Below are 15,452 nucleotides of genomic sequence, written 5' to 3' on the forward strand. Positions count from 1 at the left end.
TCACTAGCGACCACTTTCTCCCATCTTTCTGGTGTAAATCTTTTTCAGAAGACAGATTGCTCGAGTACACGACTAACGGAGATCTTTGTACTCGATATGTAAAAGTAAAAAGTACAACAGTCAGTGATATGGATGATACTACGTTGTTACAAGTTATTTCTCTTATAAATCGTTACTTTGTAAAAGTCTTTCTCCGAAAGTAGAAGATAACAATGTGAATTGTAACTAGCATTCTATATTTAGAAAATTGAAGTAGGAAATTAAAATATATGGAATTCATCTACATGTATAAAACTGTTTATTTCAAATATACTTAATCATAATTCCAGATATATCTTGCAAGAAAGTAATTACATTTCTGTTTCGAGAACATATTTCTGTTATTTGTCGTGGTATTTTAATCGACACTCTGTATGTCATAAACTAATAAATCTACGTCACTAAGCAATATTATTGTATCTTTTCTCCTGTTTCATGTTCTAAAATGATGAATATTCCTCAGATCTCCTAATAACTATCTTCTAAATAATCCTCTATTCTAACCTACACCTGTCAAACGGTATACATAATATACTTATAAACCGTCCAATCGGCACGGCGTCCAAAAGCAACGCGTCCAACCGGCACGGCGTTCAAAAGCAACGCGTCCAACCGGCACGGCGTCCAAAAGGAACGCGTCCAATCGGCACGGCGTCCAAAAGGAACGCGTCCAATCGGCACGGCGTCCAAAAGGAACGCGTCCAATCGGCACGGCGTCAAAAAGGAACGCGTCCAATCGGGACCGTCCAATCGGCACGCGTCCAATTGGTCGGCGTCCAAGTGGGCATCACTCCATCCTCTCGCACGTGTTTTTGCTCGACTAGCCTGCGGGATGCATCCTCTCGCACGTGTTTTTGCTCGACTAGCCATGCGCATCCCAAAAAACCTGCGCATGCGCATCCCACAAAACCTGCGCATGCGCGTCCCAAAAAACCTGCGCATCCCACAAAACCTGCGCATGCGCATCCCAAAAAACCTGCGCATGCAGATCACACAAAACCTCGCACCTGTTTTTGCTCGACTAGCCTGCGGGAAGCATCCTCTCGCACGTGTTTTTACTCGACTAGCCTGCGGGATGCATCCTCTCGCACGTGTTTTTGCTCGACTAGCCATGCGCATCCCAAAAAACCTGCGCATGCGCATCCCACAAAACCTGCGCATGCGCGTCCCAAAAAACCTGCGCATGCGTATTCCAAATACCTGCGCATGCGCATCCCACAAAACCTGCGCATGCGCATCCCAAAAAACCTGCGCATGCACATCCCACAAAACCTCGCACCTGTTTTTGCTCGACTAGCCTGCGGGAAGCATCCTCTCGCACGTGTTTTTACTCGACTAGCCTGCGGGATGCATCCTCTCGCACGTGTTTTTGCTCGACTAGCCATGCGCATCCCAAAAAACCTGCGCATGCGCATCCCACAAAACCTGCGCATGCGCGTCCCAAAAAACCTGCGCATGCGTATTCCAAATACCTGCGCATGCGCATCCCACAAAACCTGCGCATGCGCATCCCAAAAAACCTGCGCATGCACATCCCACAAAACCTCGCACCTGTTTTTGCTCGACTAGCCTGCGGGAAGCATCCTCTCGCACGTGTTTTTACTCGACTAGCCTGCGGGATGCATCCTCTCGCACGTGTTTTTGCTCGACTAGCCATGCGCATCCCAAAAAAGCTGCGCATGCGCATCCCAAAAAACCTGCGCGTGCGCATCCCAAAAAACCTGCGCATGCACATCCCAAAAAACCTGCGCATGCACATCCCAAAAAACCTGCGCGTGCGCATTCCAAAAAACCTGCGCATGCGCATCCCAAAAAACCTGCGCATGCGCATCCCACAAAACCTCGCACGTGTTTTTGCTCGACTAGCCTGCGGGAAGCATCCTCTCGCACGTGTTTTCACTCGACTAACCCGCGGAATGCATCCTCTCGCACGTGTTTCTACTCGACTAACCCGCGGAATGCATCCTCTCGCACGTGTTTCTACTCGACTAACCCGCGGAATGCATCCTCTCGCATGTGTTTCTACTCGACTAACCCGCGGAATGCATCCTCTCGCACGTGTTTCTACTCGACTAACCCGCGGAATGCATCCTCTCGCACGTGTTTCTACTCGACTAACCCGCGGAATGCATCCTCTCGCATGTGTTTCTACTCGACTAACCCGCGGAATGCATCCTCTCGCCCGTGTTTCTACTCGACTAACCCGCGGAATGCATCCTCTCGCACGTGTTTCTACTCGACTAACCCGCGGAATGCATCCTCTTCCTACCACAAGGTAGGAATTTACAAGTATCCAGCCACGAGTAATGAACGACACAGGGTAACCGGAATCGAGGGAGATAGAATCTAAGACGTCGGGAAGGATTTAAATGACAAGATCAAATCTCGGATCGAATAGTAAGCAACAGGGGGACAGGGGGCGAGAGAGCTGAGAGAAAAAGAGAAACAATCAAAGATGAAGCTAAAGTCAAATGAATTAAAAATCAATCGATTATCACTCACATCTGTAAAGAGAAGCAGGATGCTATCCTTGGCTCCTACAATCGAGGATCCTTCACAAATAGTCCATAAAACGAACCGCTACTGCTCTTTCTGCACGATTGACTCTCTACAGCCGGCAGCCGGAGAGAGACAAAACACGGTAAACGCTCGCCTCACCTGTCTCGCTCGCCTCTGCTCTCCTATTGTCGACCGAAAAGCGGCAGGAAAGAATGCCGATGATGATTTGATACCTGGAAGCAGACAAGTTATAAGTATTACGGAAACATAAAAAGACATCGCGCGACAAGGATACGTCTGCACGTCTAAGTTATCACTATCTGAAACGTTGTAACTTGTCGCAAGAGGAGAGAGGCCATGTTCACAATCATGGACAAATAATTAGCATCTACTACCAACGTACAATATTAGAGAAAGAACTTGTATAAATAAATGCAAACCACAAAGTGTCAAATCATAATCGAACAATGCAAGCACTCGTGAAACTAGGGTAATTATCAAAAAGAGTGCCAAAAATAAATTCTATTCAAACAACAGATTCAAAAATTAACTCCTGACAAGGCGTAGAATTAACCGCAGATGAAAGAACTAACATAGAAGCACAAAACAGTAAAGATACCGCCTCGCATGGGCACAATCAACAAAAAGTCACGAACGCCTGCACTGACGCGAAACAATTTGATCTTGTCAGAGACAAGTCTAGCCAAAATCATCACGCGAACGTAGAATGAAAACGTGTATAGAACAAGTACTGCAACGAATAGCGAATAAGCAGAAGTAGGGTAATCGCAGCATCTAAAACAATAAAAACAGTAATTAGCGGAACATAGTCATATGGAATAGGGAACGTTAGACGACAAATCAAAGCAGAAACACAGTTACTCAAGTCACGCGTACAAATTATATATAATCACGTAATCAAGTACAAACCGATTGCAATAAGAGTAATTCAACGAAGCATCTAGTACAATAAAAACAAAGCTTGCATGGGCACGACCAATAAAGAAGTCACGAATGCCCACGCAAGCGAGAACGGTAGAAATCCTATCTATCTATCAATATAATACGGTACCAACCTCTATTTAGACCATTATCATTACGCAAATACGAGGCAAACACACGCTCAAAATCAAACTCTGCCATAACGATGAGCTGAGAACGCAACACGACAGCAGAACCTAGGAAATAAAATAACACAAGAATTAGTTAACGCAGTAATCACTAGAACAAAATGGATATAATAATTAAAGTAGAGAACAAGTAAAGTTGATACTTGAATTTTGCGAACAATATAAGAAAACTTAACAACAACTGACAACGGGACGAAGAACAGAGCTCGCGACGAATACCGGGAATCGTAATAACTAATAGCGAACGAATAATTCCAATAACGAAAGAAACGGGACTCAAAGAAGAAGCACGCGCCGTACACGCGAGCCGACAATACGACAGAGAGAAAAAGGAAAGGGGGGAAAACAAACCGCGCGCGAACAGGTACGAACCGCGAGCCAACGATTAATAGAGAATCTTGATAGGAACGTAGACACGAGGCAGGAGGCGAATACCGGAAATCGTAATAATCAGTAGCGAACGAATAATTCCAATAACGAAAGAAACGGTACCCGCGACGATACGAATACAAAGGAGCAGCACTGAAGCACGCGCCGTGCACGCAGTGTGGCCAGATTCATGCAGTGTCGCCAGAAAGTGACCGAACCGTCACTCGAGGGGAATACAAGGTACCCCCTCTCTGATGACCAGAGTAATATGTGACACGTTGCGCGTGCGCGATGGAGACGCAACAACGACTGACATTTCGCAGTTTTTAGGTTATTGCCGCGTATCGTATCTGATCGTATCGTACCTATTATGTACATGTACCTACATAATAAAATGAATCATGTGGGTCGTTCTAAATAGAGACTGTAAACATTCTTTATTATAAATAAAATTAATTGTAACATGTGGGAGTTTCACTCGTGAAGCGAAGTATGTATGCTTACTATACGTACAATTGAAAAAATCTTGAAGTCTGTATGTATGTAGTACTGAGTTACATTCCAGTAAAATCAATAAATCATAATATATTTTAACACTGTTAACCCTCATACGCTCCTCAAAAATAGTTGCATAAAAGAGACTGGGATAATAAATTCACTCATTTTTCTTCTACACGATAAATTGACAAATTATGTTTTATTTGTAACGTTACATTTTAAAGAAATACAACTCACAACATAGACATAAAGGGATCAATAATCACATAGTATGTGAAATAAGTAAATGGGTGAATTTTACGCGGCAATAACCTAAAACCTGCGAAATGTCATGTCATTGTTGCGTCCCCATCGCGCACGCGCAACGTGTCTTCCATTCGCCCCACTAAATCTCCGTCGCGCACGCGCATGTACTCTGGTCATCAGAGAGAGGGTACATTGGGGTACATCATTTCACCGCGACTCCCCTCATCTGGCGACACTGGATTCATGTTGATTCATGTTGAAACCAACCAGTGTTCCGATCCGCCGAATGCGACGAATTTTCCTTTTTTCTCCGAAAAAAATAGGGCAATCGGCATGAGACTTGTTGCATGTCGAAGAGAGCCTCAAATTCTACAGAATGTACATTGAAGCACCTCTGGCTTCCGAACGAATTGTCAGAGACACATCCAATGCTATAAATAACTGTTGGCATTTTTGATTTTCGAATTCGGACATTCACTTCTAAATACATATAATTATGTTGACGCTTCTTCAGCATATTATAATTTTAGTTTCTCTATTTCCTTCAAATGCAAGTGACAACTTTCACATTTTTTACTCAAATCTTGTTTAAATTTTTAGATCGTACGTTCTGCCATTCATGGTGTCACTTGGTGTCACTGTTTACTTGAAAAATAAAAATTGACCAAGTACCGTGATTTTGAGTTACATGGTACATATACAGTACGCAACGCCAAATAGTCTATAGTCTATCGTGCGTGTAAAGTGGTGTAAAGTGTGTAAAGAAAACACTGTCAATATTTATAGTATAAAAATTTGCTAATTTGTTAGGTTATTCCGTTATTCAAGTACATATTTAACTTTGCCTGACAACGGAAAGCAAAGTTTGCTTCTTGCTTTCGAATAACTTTATGTGTATATTTTTCGTGGTTTTGTTTACGTATTTTGTGTTAAATTTGTACATGCGTTACTGTTACCATTGTCACATATTTATTTACATATGTATGACAACATAATGTACTTGTTATATATATATGTATATATATATGTAAAAGTAACAAGATACTAAAAATAATAATGATGTTCTAATGTACAATATAGTACGATGTTCTTTCAGAACCAAGCAAATGAATATTACTCAACATCATAAATACAAAATTGTTTATCAATTGGGTAATGTATATGTAGAATTGATATATACTTTTACATATATATACATATATTAGTATACTAGTATGTCTTACATGTTTAAAATTTCATATTATTTCAGAGGAAAGAATTTGCAATAACAGAGTAATCGCGAAGATACATTGTCTAAACCATAATAATGTTGGTCTTGCTTCTGGATGACTATGCTTATTAAATTATTTTATAAAACTTTAAGCAAAACTGTCCTATACACTTGCATAATACATTGTATATATGAATACATAGGAGATATCGTGGTGGTAAGGAAACTAGAATGACACATGTTCGAACACACGTTCTTACATTGATATGACAATTTCTTTTTGCTCTAGTGGTACGATAACTGTTTGGATTTTACATTAGAAAGACGTACGTTACCTAGATTTTGTTTTTGTACAGTGTGCAGGACCATCGATGGAACCAACATTATATACGAATGACGTACTGTTGACAGAGCGAATATCTGTTCGGAGAGAAAACATTAAGAAAGGTGACATTGTTGTCGCTAAATGTCCTTCCGATCCTAAACAACATATATGTAAAAGAGTTGTAGGATTACCTGGGAACAAACTGGAGAATGGAGTCATAGTATGTAATATCAGGAAAGATTGTTGTAAATCGTACAAATTGAAATTTGAAAGCAAAAAACTTAGGAATAAGAGTTGTTATATTTTGTAACAGTGTTACTTATTAGGTGCCGAAGGGCCACGTGTGGTTGGAAGGTGATAATAGCAACAACTCGAATGATTCTCGTGAATACGGAGTTGTCCCGCAAGGTTTATTACGAGGACGTGCATTCTGTAAAATATTGCCATTGAGAGATATTACTTTTTTTGCGCGAGAGGACGCAAAACCTGATTAATCGATTAGTATATTAAAAACCAGATTTATAGTATGGAAGATAATCGGTAGGATGAATTTCAATTTTTATTCTTTGCTATTGTATGCTGTTTTGTCCGAATGTGTTGTTTTTACAACGTGTTTGCAGGTTAAATAAATGATTTCCCTAATGTTTACAACGTTATTATTACATTCCTAGGATTATTCTTTTTTTCATCACAATATATCAGACTATATGTATAAGTACTGTATGTTGTGAGAACTAATCTTGATAAAAACAATGTGCGTTTATATAAAATAAAAAGTGTCAACAACAACAAATTTCATCCCTCCCCAATGCTTGAAAGTGCAAAAATATTCGTGTAATATTTTAGGTACAGTTGCCAACGATTCCCGTTGGTCAAACAGTATCGTGTGATTTCATTTACAAATACAAATCAAGCCCTCCCAAATGCATCGCGTTCGAACCTCTTTTATATATAAGCAATGTACATTTCACCGCTGCGAATTTAGTTTAAGAAGCGATACACCGACAGATAGTTGATTCCGACCAATTCCGACATTTTACTTTATATATGAAAGATAGCGTAAATCGAAGCATCGAGAATAAATCGATCAATAAAAGTTCTGTTATGTATGTACTTAGTGGTACCGGTGTTTAGGGGTTTAATAGTACAGTTTAGTGGTGATACCATAATAAGTATTTATCGGTGAAAAGTTCATTGCGCATCGATTTCGTATATGTAAACAGGTATATGCGTATACCGTATATAGGCTATTTGTCGACGATAGGAATGACAAAAAATATAAACATTCGAAATTATCGAAAATATATTTCTTTATCGAGGTAAGTTATATGATATGTGAATAATCAATTTCTTACATACGTTTATCGGAATAGATATCGGTACAAAACGTATATATATGTAATTTAATTTTGCACATTTCTCTTTATCCTATCTGATCCAACCAGCCCACTTTATCTGACTATCTATATAAATATATACATATATATTTGTACTATGGCTAATAATTTCATATACATACATATAGGGATTAGGGATAATGTGTGTGTTTACTGGTGTGCGATGTCTTTTTATATATATATATATACAATACTTATTGAATATGCTCGTGCACTATTTACGTAAAATATTAGGCTAAATTCCAAAATTACAATACGCGTATATGTATATAATATACATATATATTAGTATAGTAACAAAGATTCACTTGATTTCATGGAAACTAAGTATATATAAATAACAAGGATCTCGTGCGTCCTATTCAACAGCTGATTTTGACAGTCGCCGAGATCAATAGAGTTCTTCGGTGTGTATAAGAAATATGCGTATTCGTTCGATGCAAAGTAAAACTTTACATATATTATAAGCATCTGTATTTACTACGCAGCTTTCAGAATATTAGAATAGAAATTTGAATATTTTTAGCAACTATTTCGTATTCACATTTATCGATCGCTATTTTAAACATTATGTACCTATAGTATATCTATGTATATAAATAAATAATACCGTATCGACCTCTGATGATTCACGGTTAACTCATATTTGTTGTATCTGCAATGAGAATATATTGGACAAGAAAGTATAATTTCGGTATTTTAAGATGAAATATAAAACCGAATTTCTTTATTCAAGCGATGAACTTTAATCAATAAAATATTTTCTTATTCATTCTTTTTGGCAAAAAATCATCGAACAAACAATGTTCGGTGGACAATATCTTATCCATTAAAGTTCATTGCTTGAATAAAAAAATTGGGCTCTATTTCACCTTAAAAAATACCGAAATTACTTTCTTGCCAAGCCAATATTAGCACGATATAAAAGTGTTAGTTTTTGTGTTACAGGCAATTGACGCATAGTGCAGCAGACAAAAACAATGGTGGAAGTACTTACAGATACAATAAGTTCTTCGATCGTATAAATGTTTTATGGAACACCAAAATGTCTATGCAAAATTATTCAAAGCTTTTGGCACAATTAAAAGATTACATACATAAAGCTGGTTACGATAAAAATCTTCAGATTAATTTTTCTAAAGATTGGTTGGATACTCTACACAAAGCGACATATGCGCAAATTAATATCTTGAGAAAGCAATTGTCCATTATAATAGCAAAGAATACGAATCATGATAAAGTAAGAGGCATAGAAGAATCTAAAGATAATGAAACCGAGAGTCGAGAAGTTTTAATAAGGGCTCAAGAAGAAGGTCTGGCAACAGATGATCCTGCGAAATATCGGAAAGCATGTCAGGTAAATAGGACGCGAGAAGGAGGAGGAGGAGGAGGAGGAGGAAATCTTGTAACTTATAATTCGAGATTGTTCATTCTATTCTACTTGCAGCGAATCGACAAAGATACCATAAACGAAAGAAAGGTGGAGGAAGCGAAGGAACAGTCGCATACCCTTTCACAAATTTTGAATACCTTGATATTTAAGTTAACCAGCCAAACCAGAACAGGTACCCTTGTAGTACCACCAAAGTGGAAAGTAAATGTTCATAAAAATATATCAAAGACCAGCATTGTGTCTAGAACACGCCATGTTTTAAACAGTATTGTAACTGCCGAATCAAACGCTTCGAAATGGAGGAGAATAGAAGATCTGTTAACTCATATCGATCGGTATCCCGAAGCTAGACATTACGCGATCAAAGAAGGAGCGATCGGAGTATTACTCGCAACTCGACGTACAACAAAAGATGAACGAATAAAAGGTAGATAATACTTGAGGAATATTATTCCCTCGATCGTGCACTTTGACTCTGACCTGTTCCATTCGAATTTTACAGCATCGATTCGAGAAACGCTAGCAGTATTAGGCTACGTTGATCCATTGCCTGGTCGTGGGATTAGAGTTCTTTCCATCGATGGTGGTGGTATGCGCGGTGTCTTAGTTATACAAATGTTGAAAAAGCTTGAACAGTTGACAGGGAAAAAAACGCACGAACTGTTTGATTATGTATGCGGTGTGAGTACAGGAGCAATTCTTGCAGCTATTTTAGGTATGCAAACAATAGTTTTGTTTCTTCTGTAGACAGTAGAGAGGACCTCCGTCGCGATCTCAATAGAATCTAGGAATAATTGATTTAGAGCTAATAAACTAAATTATTTATAATTTAGGTGGACATAAGAGAAAATCGTTGAGTGAAATTTCAGAATTGTACAGAGAATTGAGTATTAAAATATTCACTCAAAGCACGATAAAAGGTACAAGTAATTTAGTATGGAGTCACGCGTACTACGATACATCGCTCTGGGAGAAATTACTGCAAGAGCACTTGGGAGATAAGATTCTAATTAAAACTGTTCGCGATCCGAATACGCCCAAGGTACCTAGCATGTTTTCGTTCTGTGAAAAAAAAAGGAACAACACAAAGTAATATTTACAGAATTTCATTGTATAGCAAAGAAAAGAAATTGATGTTTTGAGTTGTTATTCAGTTTTCAGCCATATCTGCGATTGTGAATCACGAGCGTGTGATGGCTTATGTATTTCGAAATTACACTTTGCCATACAGACTAGAAAGTCAATATATAGGATCTCATAAGCATAAGTTATGGGAAGCTGTAAGAGCATCTGCGGCAGCGCCTAGTTACTTTGAGGAATTTAAATACGGCGAATTTCTTCACCAAGACGGAGGTACATACCAGGTTTAATGTACTTTCTTCGACAAAAATCTAGTGGAATATATTATAAATATGTTGTTGTTGGTGTGCTTTCTCTCCTTGAAATGCTCAGGTATACTGGTAAACAATCCGTGTGCGATTGCGTTACACGAAGCCAAACAATTGTGGCCAAATAATCCGATTCAATGCGTAATCTCATTCGGAACTGGAAGAACGCCGAATCGAATACGCGAGAACAACAACGAATCAATGGAAATTGCAATTTCGAGTTGGAAAGAGAAATTTTATAAAATTCTAGACAGCGCGACCGACACGGAAGGTATGGAATTTTAAAATATAAAATGCTAAAAGAGAGTTTCTGCCTCTATGAAAATTCTACATGAAATTTTTCTCCCATTAATAATGATATTTTTGTCGCGCACAGCTGTACATACGATGCTAAACGATCTTCTTCCCGAACACGTTTATTATCGTTTTAATCCGTATTTAACGGAAATGTTGTCGATGGACGAGATACGTCCAGAAAAGATAAACCAGTTGGAGCAAGATGCGATAATGTATATACGAAGAAACGAAGAGAAGTTTCAGAAGGCGGCGGAAGTTCTTTTAGAGAAAAGGCAAATCCAACAGAAAATTATGGACTGGATTCTGTGGCAAAAACAAATTTTAAAGCTATGAATTCTCATATATACGTACATATATATATGTATGTCACAGAGTAACGTACGTATTCCATAACTTGAGACGAATATATATATCAAAAGTTATGAAATCATTAAGTACAAATCAAATATAATTAGAGTACAGCACTTTCGTTCTAAGAGTATGTATATAATTTTAAAGAGAATTCATATCTTGTGTATATTTGTCGAGTAAGACCCAATGTGAATAGAACTTATCGAGTACATTGTTCGCATAGTTGTATCTATTAATAGTAAGTTGATTAATATTTGTTTCCATCTGTGATTCCGACTGATTCTGTACAAATACGTTTATGTTAATATTCATCTAAAACACACACACTATTTGTATGTACGTGCATGCAAAGTTAAGTCACATACATCAGTATTATAATGTATGCATGGTAAAAAAATATGTATATTACAGTTTTCTCACATAATGAGAAAAAAAACGTCGAGTATTGAACGAAAGAATCACACCGCGGTCGATATAAGTTTCGTGACATGTATACGGAATATTTGAGACCAAATTGATGTATAGCAAAACTTTATAAAAAATTATAAAGATACATAATTTGTATTTTACCAATAATATATGTACCACTACGTTGGATATTTATTTCATGTTTTAAATGTACACGAACATTTAAATAAAAACTTGACTATTTATTTGTCTAAAATGTGTTATTTTATTATATATATACATATACTATTTACATACTCAATTATATACATATAAATACTACAAATTGTATACTTGGGCCAGTGATGGCCAGTGATGTGATGTGATGCCAGAATGAGCTCCAAATGGAGCTCATCTGCTCATGTACCATACTTACTTCGTACTACTACTATTTATTTACTGCTTCGTGGTTGTTCGTGGTACACTACAATATGTAAATAATAACACAAGTTGTTAAATAGGAGTCATAGGAGGTTAGGTTAACTCTGGTTAGTTCACACGATCTCACACTCGCAAACCGTGTATTATAAGATCAATTATTAATTATTTATTATTTAGATCAATGTACCTACATAAACATTATATGTATAGATACAACATTATAGATAGAATTTGCGCTTTCAACTAAATAGAGCCTCTTTGTTGTAACCACATTGACAGCCTTTTATTCGCAAACATAAATATTTATTTATTTAGAATGCATACATTTTGGAAAATCTGCTTACAATTATTTAGATACAGTTTGGCTGATTGTATTATTGCTATCGTTGAACTAATTACAGAACATTTTCAATTGTCAGCCAAAACAATGTATATTTGGTAGACAAAAAGTGAAATGATGTAACAATTTTTACCTTTGTATGTTGAAGCGTGGAAATTGAAATTCAGAAAATTGGTAGTATACATATTTTCTGGTAGACCTGGTAATATAAGCTTGCGCGGTATTGCAAAATTTCATATATTTTTTTCAGAATAGGCCTTCGAACAATAGAAAAATAGGATAGATAGACGAATTTAGCTGTGTCTGCAAGCTATTTACTCGTTCGATCGCGTAGACTTACAGTGCTAATTTCTTTTATTTATTTCACTATAATAATATCTGTATTAAAATTAATATTTTTCCAACAATTGATATCTTATTAATATTCTTATTTTACGAAGATGAGAATTAGTAATTAAAATATTATTAACAATAATCTCAAAGTATCTTTTCTTTTCATTGGGTAGGTATGACAAAAACTAACAAAAACATAAATTAATTGCATTGAAAGATGTATTTTGCCTTGCGAGGATATGTAAGTACTAACAAAAGAAAAACGCATTTTAGTATAGATTAGAATGTTTTGTATCTGCTTAGTAGTATGTACCTCCAATGTTGTAGTGAAAATCCATAGTTCTATTTTCATTACCTACTCACTACTGTATGATTTAATGATTGAACAAGTAATATATTTTAACTATACAATATCTATAAATCCTTTTTCAATGCAAGTAGTTGTAATCATGCACTGTACGATACATTTGCTGAGCAGCTGAGATATGGCACAGTCCTCTGCTATACTTTTCCGCGATACTACATATAGACCTCTTTTCTTTTTGGTTTTATGTCGCTTCTTCAATTGCTATGGTTATTAAGCGACAGGACCTACAGCGAACCACTTTTTGGGCACCACAGTTTTAAATGGCACATGGAATATTTCCAGAGGTGCCGGCGCGGCGGCGGAATATAGACCCCGATTAGTAGTTTTAACTCATTGTGTTGCTTTATTTTGCTTTAGCCAATCAGAAACGCATTCCTTCCGACTGTGTACCGTAGATCAGATTCAAATGGCATAACATAAATTTCTCCTAGTTAATAGAATTCAAAGAAAAAGAAACTTTATTTTCCATTTTAAATATCTCTTAACATTCTGTAACACGTGCATTCATATTTTAAGACATAAAAGATAATCTAATAATATTACAATAACGATAAGATTTTCATAAACTATTTAAATGAGATATCCTATTATAACAAACACATGAAATTGTTATAGTTTATAGATAACGAAGAGATGAAATTAAGGTGATGATTATATATATATAATATATATAAATATATATATATATATGTGTGTAATTAATTTGTTAGGAAAGATGTAATATAACATATAATATACTTGTTTTTATTGCATCTGTTGGCGCCTACTACGAGCTGCTCGTTGCTTGTCAAATCGTAATTCCATTTCTTCCAGAACTCGTGGAGTGTAACGCACAACCAGTTTTACAGAAACTTGTGCTTGTTTTAATAATTCTACCGCTTTCTCGTGATTTTCGCCCTCGACACACTAAAAATTAAAATATGAAAATACATAGATAATAAAACATAATACATGAAACATAAAACATACTGGACTCGGAATTTTCATACTAACCACTCCATCCACTGAAAGAAGTTGATCGCCCCGTTTCAGTCCACCGTGACGATCTGCAACACCTCCAGGAATAATTCTTGAAATGTAGATGGGTGAATTTTGTTCTTTGCCTCCCATTACATTAAATCCAAGACCTTCTTCAGTTTTTGGTAATTCCACGATTCTTGGATGCGCATGACCTTCGCTCGCAGCAAAAGCGGCAACTGTTGCTTTCGCTGTAGCTGATGCACGAACATCTTGAGATGCCTAGAATGACTATTTAGTGCTGAGATTTCATTAAATAATCTATACTATGTAAATACAAATACAATACCTCGATGTCTGATGTTTCATATACATGTTCGTATACTTCGAGTACAGCACTGAGAAAATCACTTTGTAGAACTTTTTGTAAGGCAGCTAATTTTGTTGCAGGCACTTCACCCCCTACAATCATCAGGTGCTTATTAAAATTCATACTTATATATCAAACCCAAACTATTAAATATTAAAAGAAGTTTGTGCAAATTTTAGATTAGAGTTGCATATATCTATCTTTATGTAAGAAAATAAGTCAAACCGATAACATAAAATATAAAATGATATATAGCTATAAAATCCTATGTATATGAAAAAGATGATACTGTTCTTGTAAAAGTATTTGGGGCAATGTACTATATCGGGTGGGGTCCTTTGATGCACATCATTTTATATGTGTAACATATTACCTTTTTGTAATTTGTCTAATAATTCGATAGACCTTTTAACATCTGTAAAAGAGTAATCGAAAAAATTAATGTCATTTATTCCTTATGGTTGATTATATTATTATTATTATATATCCGATTGCTGTAAATTGTTGGAAAAATGGAATAGAAAAATTCATATAAATGATTATTCATGTAAAGAAATTTACCATTTGCTAAAGTAAGCGGTTCGCCCATCGTAATCATGCCTGTGAACAAATAGAAAAGCTTGAAAAGGACCTTATTAAACAGTTATCACATTCTATACATTGCTAAAAATTATTACGGGTATAATGCTTTCCTCAACTAAATAGCAACTTTGACCACTTTGACACGGTCGCAAACTGTCATAAAAATACGTCAACAATTTGATGTCTATTGATGTCTATCGACTGCTATCGACCGACCAACTACTATGAGAAAAAACTATGGGGTTACTTGATAGACGTCTCGACCAGTCTCGACTGTCATTTTCAGACTTACATTTATAACCACCTTAGACCACGGTGTATTATAGAGGTGTTCGGTGTTGTTACGCGACGATTAGAATGATTTGTAATTCGGTCCAGAGTGGACCAATGGAATCTTCGGATGGGGTAAGGTCGCGTGGCGATTGGCGGATGGAACAGAGTGTCTCTACGACGAGCCTCGGGTTCGATTTTCAACGAGCATTCCCGTACGGACGTCGCGTTTCTGAAAGGCAGTTCTATAGACGCGTGTTCGT

General features: G+C 36.8%; 3 protein-coding genes across 5 annotated transcripts; 2 read left to right on the forward strand and 1 right to left on the reverse strand.

The window, feature by feature from the left end:
* Nucleotides 1-519: 519 nt before the first annotated feature.
* Nucleotides 520-15,195, reverse strand: Veli (L27 and PDZ_signaling domain-containing protein veli). 2 transcript variants are annotated; one of them, XR_013010444.1, is made up of 7 exons: nucleotides 15,015-15,194; nucleotides 14,899-14,937; nucleotides 14,711-14,752; nucleotides 14,317-14,429; nucleotides 14,004-14,249; nucleotides 1,040-13,916; nucleotides 520-838 (listed from the first exon to the last, which is right to left on the reverse strand). XR_013010444.1 is itself a non-coding variant. In XM_076438297.1 (6 exons), exons 2-6 carry the CDS (start codon nucleotides 14,933-14,935, stop codon nucleotides 13,755-13,757), a joined length of 600 nt encoding a protein of 199 aa, XP_076294412.1. In that variant the 5' UTR covers nucleotide 14,936; nucleotides 15,029-15,195; the 3' UTR covers nucleotides 12,112-13,754. The 2 variants fall into 2 exon arrangements, 1 of the variants encoding a protein (XP_076294412.1); XM_076438297.1 differs by lacking the exon at nucleotides 520-838 and having other exon boundaries at nucleotides 12,112-13,916; nucleotides 14,899-14,936; nucleotides 15,029-15,195.
* On the forward strand, nucleotides 6,065-6,967 carry LOC143215808 (mitochondrial inner membrane protease subunit 1-like). Its single transcript, XM_076438301.1, has 3 exons — nucleotides 6,065-6,208; nucleotides 6,348-6,536; nucleotides 6,643-6,967. Exons 1-3 carry the CDS (start codon nucleotides 6,107-6,109, stop codon nucleotides 6,808-6,810), a joined length of 459 nt encoding a protein of 152 aa, XP_076294416.1. The 5' UTR covers nucleotides 6,065-6,106; the 3' UTR covers nucleotides 6,811-6,967.
* Nucleotides 7,500-11,739, forward strand: LOC143215800 (calcium-independent phospholipase A2-gamma). 2 transcript variants are annotated; one of them, XM_076438278.1, is made up of 8 exons: nucleotides 7,500-7,635; nucleotides 8,662-9,070; nucleotides 9,161-9,533; nucleotides 9,609-9,821; nucleotides 9,940-10,148; nucleotides 10,261-10,459; nucleotides 10,559-10,765; nucleotides 10,871-11,739. In XM_076438278.1, exons 1-8 carry the CDS (start codon nucleotides 7,544-7,546, stop codon nucleotides 11,122-11,124), a joined length of 1,956 nt encoding a protein of 651 aa, XP_076294393.1. In that variant the 5' UTR covers nucleotides 7,500-7,543; the 3' UTR covers nucleotides 11,125-11,739. The 2 variants fall into 2 exon arrangements, with proteins under 2 accessions (XP_076294393.1, XP_076294395.1); XM_076438280.1 differs by lacking the exon at nucleotides 7,500-7,635 and adding an exon at nucleotides 7,858-8,120.
* Nucleotides 15,196-15,452: the final 257 nt, after the last annotated feature.

This window comes from Lasioglossum baleicum, chromosome 14, assembly GCF_051020765.1.
Source record: "Lasioglossum baleicum chromosome 14, iyLasBale1, whole genome shotgun sequence".
NCBI classification, from domain to species: Eukaryota; Metazoa; Arthropoda; class Insecta; order Hymenoptera; family Halictidae; genus Lasioglossum; species Lasioglossum baleicum.

Excerpts from the sequence above, each read along its gene's own strand:
- LOC143215808 (XM_076438301.1), top strand. The coding sequence starts at position 6,107 with ATGACTATGCTTATTAAATTATTTTATAAAACTTTAAGCAAAACTGTC. Across the intron at positions 6,209-6,347 it reads ACATAGGAGATATCGTGGTG|TGTGCAGGACCATCGATGGA; the intron begins GTAAGGAAACTA and ends GTTTTTGTACAG. Across the intron at positions 6,537-6,642 it reads AACTGGAGAATGGAGTCATA|GTGCCGAAGGGCCACGTGTG; the intron begins GTATGTAATATC and ends GTTACTTATTAG.
- LOC143215800 (XM_076438278.1), top strand. The coding sequence starts at position 7,544 with ATGCGTATACCGTATATAGGCTATTTGTCGACGATAGGAATGACAAAA. Across the intron at positions 7,636-8,661 it reads AAATATATTTCTTTATCGAG|GCAATTGACGCATAGTGCAG; the intron begins GTAAGTTATATG and ends TTTGTGTTACAG. Across the intron at positions 9,822-9,939 it reads AATTCTTGCAGCTATTTTAG|GTGGACATAAGAGAAAATCG; the intron begins GTATGCAAACAA and ends TTTATAATTTAG.
- Veli (XM_076438297.1), bottom strand. The coding sequence starts at position 14,935 with ATGATTACGATGGGCGAACCGCTTACTTTAGCAAATG. Across the intron at positions 14,753-14,898 it reads ACCGCTTACTTTAGCAAATG|ATGTTAAAAGGTCTATCGAA; the intron begins GTAAATTTCTTT and ends ACTCTTTTACAG. Across the intron at positions 14,430-14,710 it reads ATTAGACAAATTACAAAAAG|GGGGTGAAGTGCCTGCAACA; the intron begins GTAATATGTTAC and ends TGATGATTGTAG.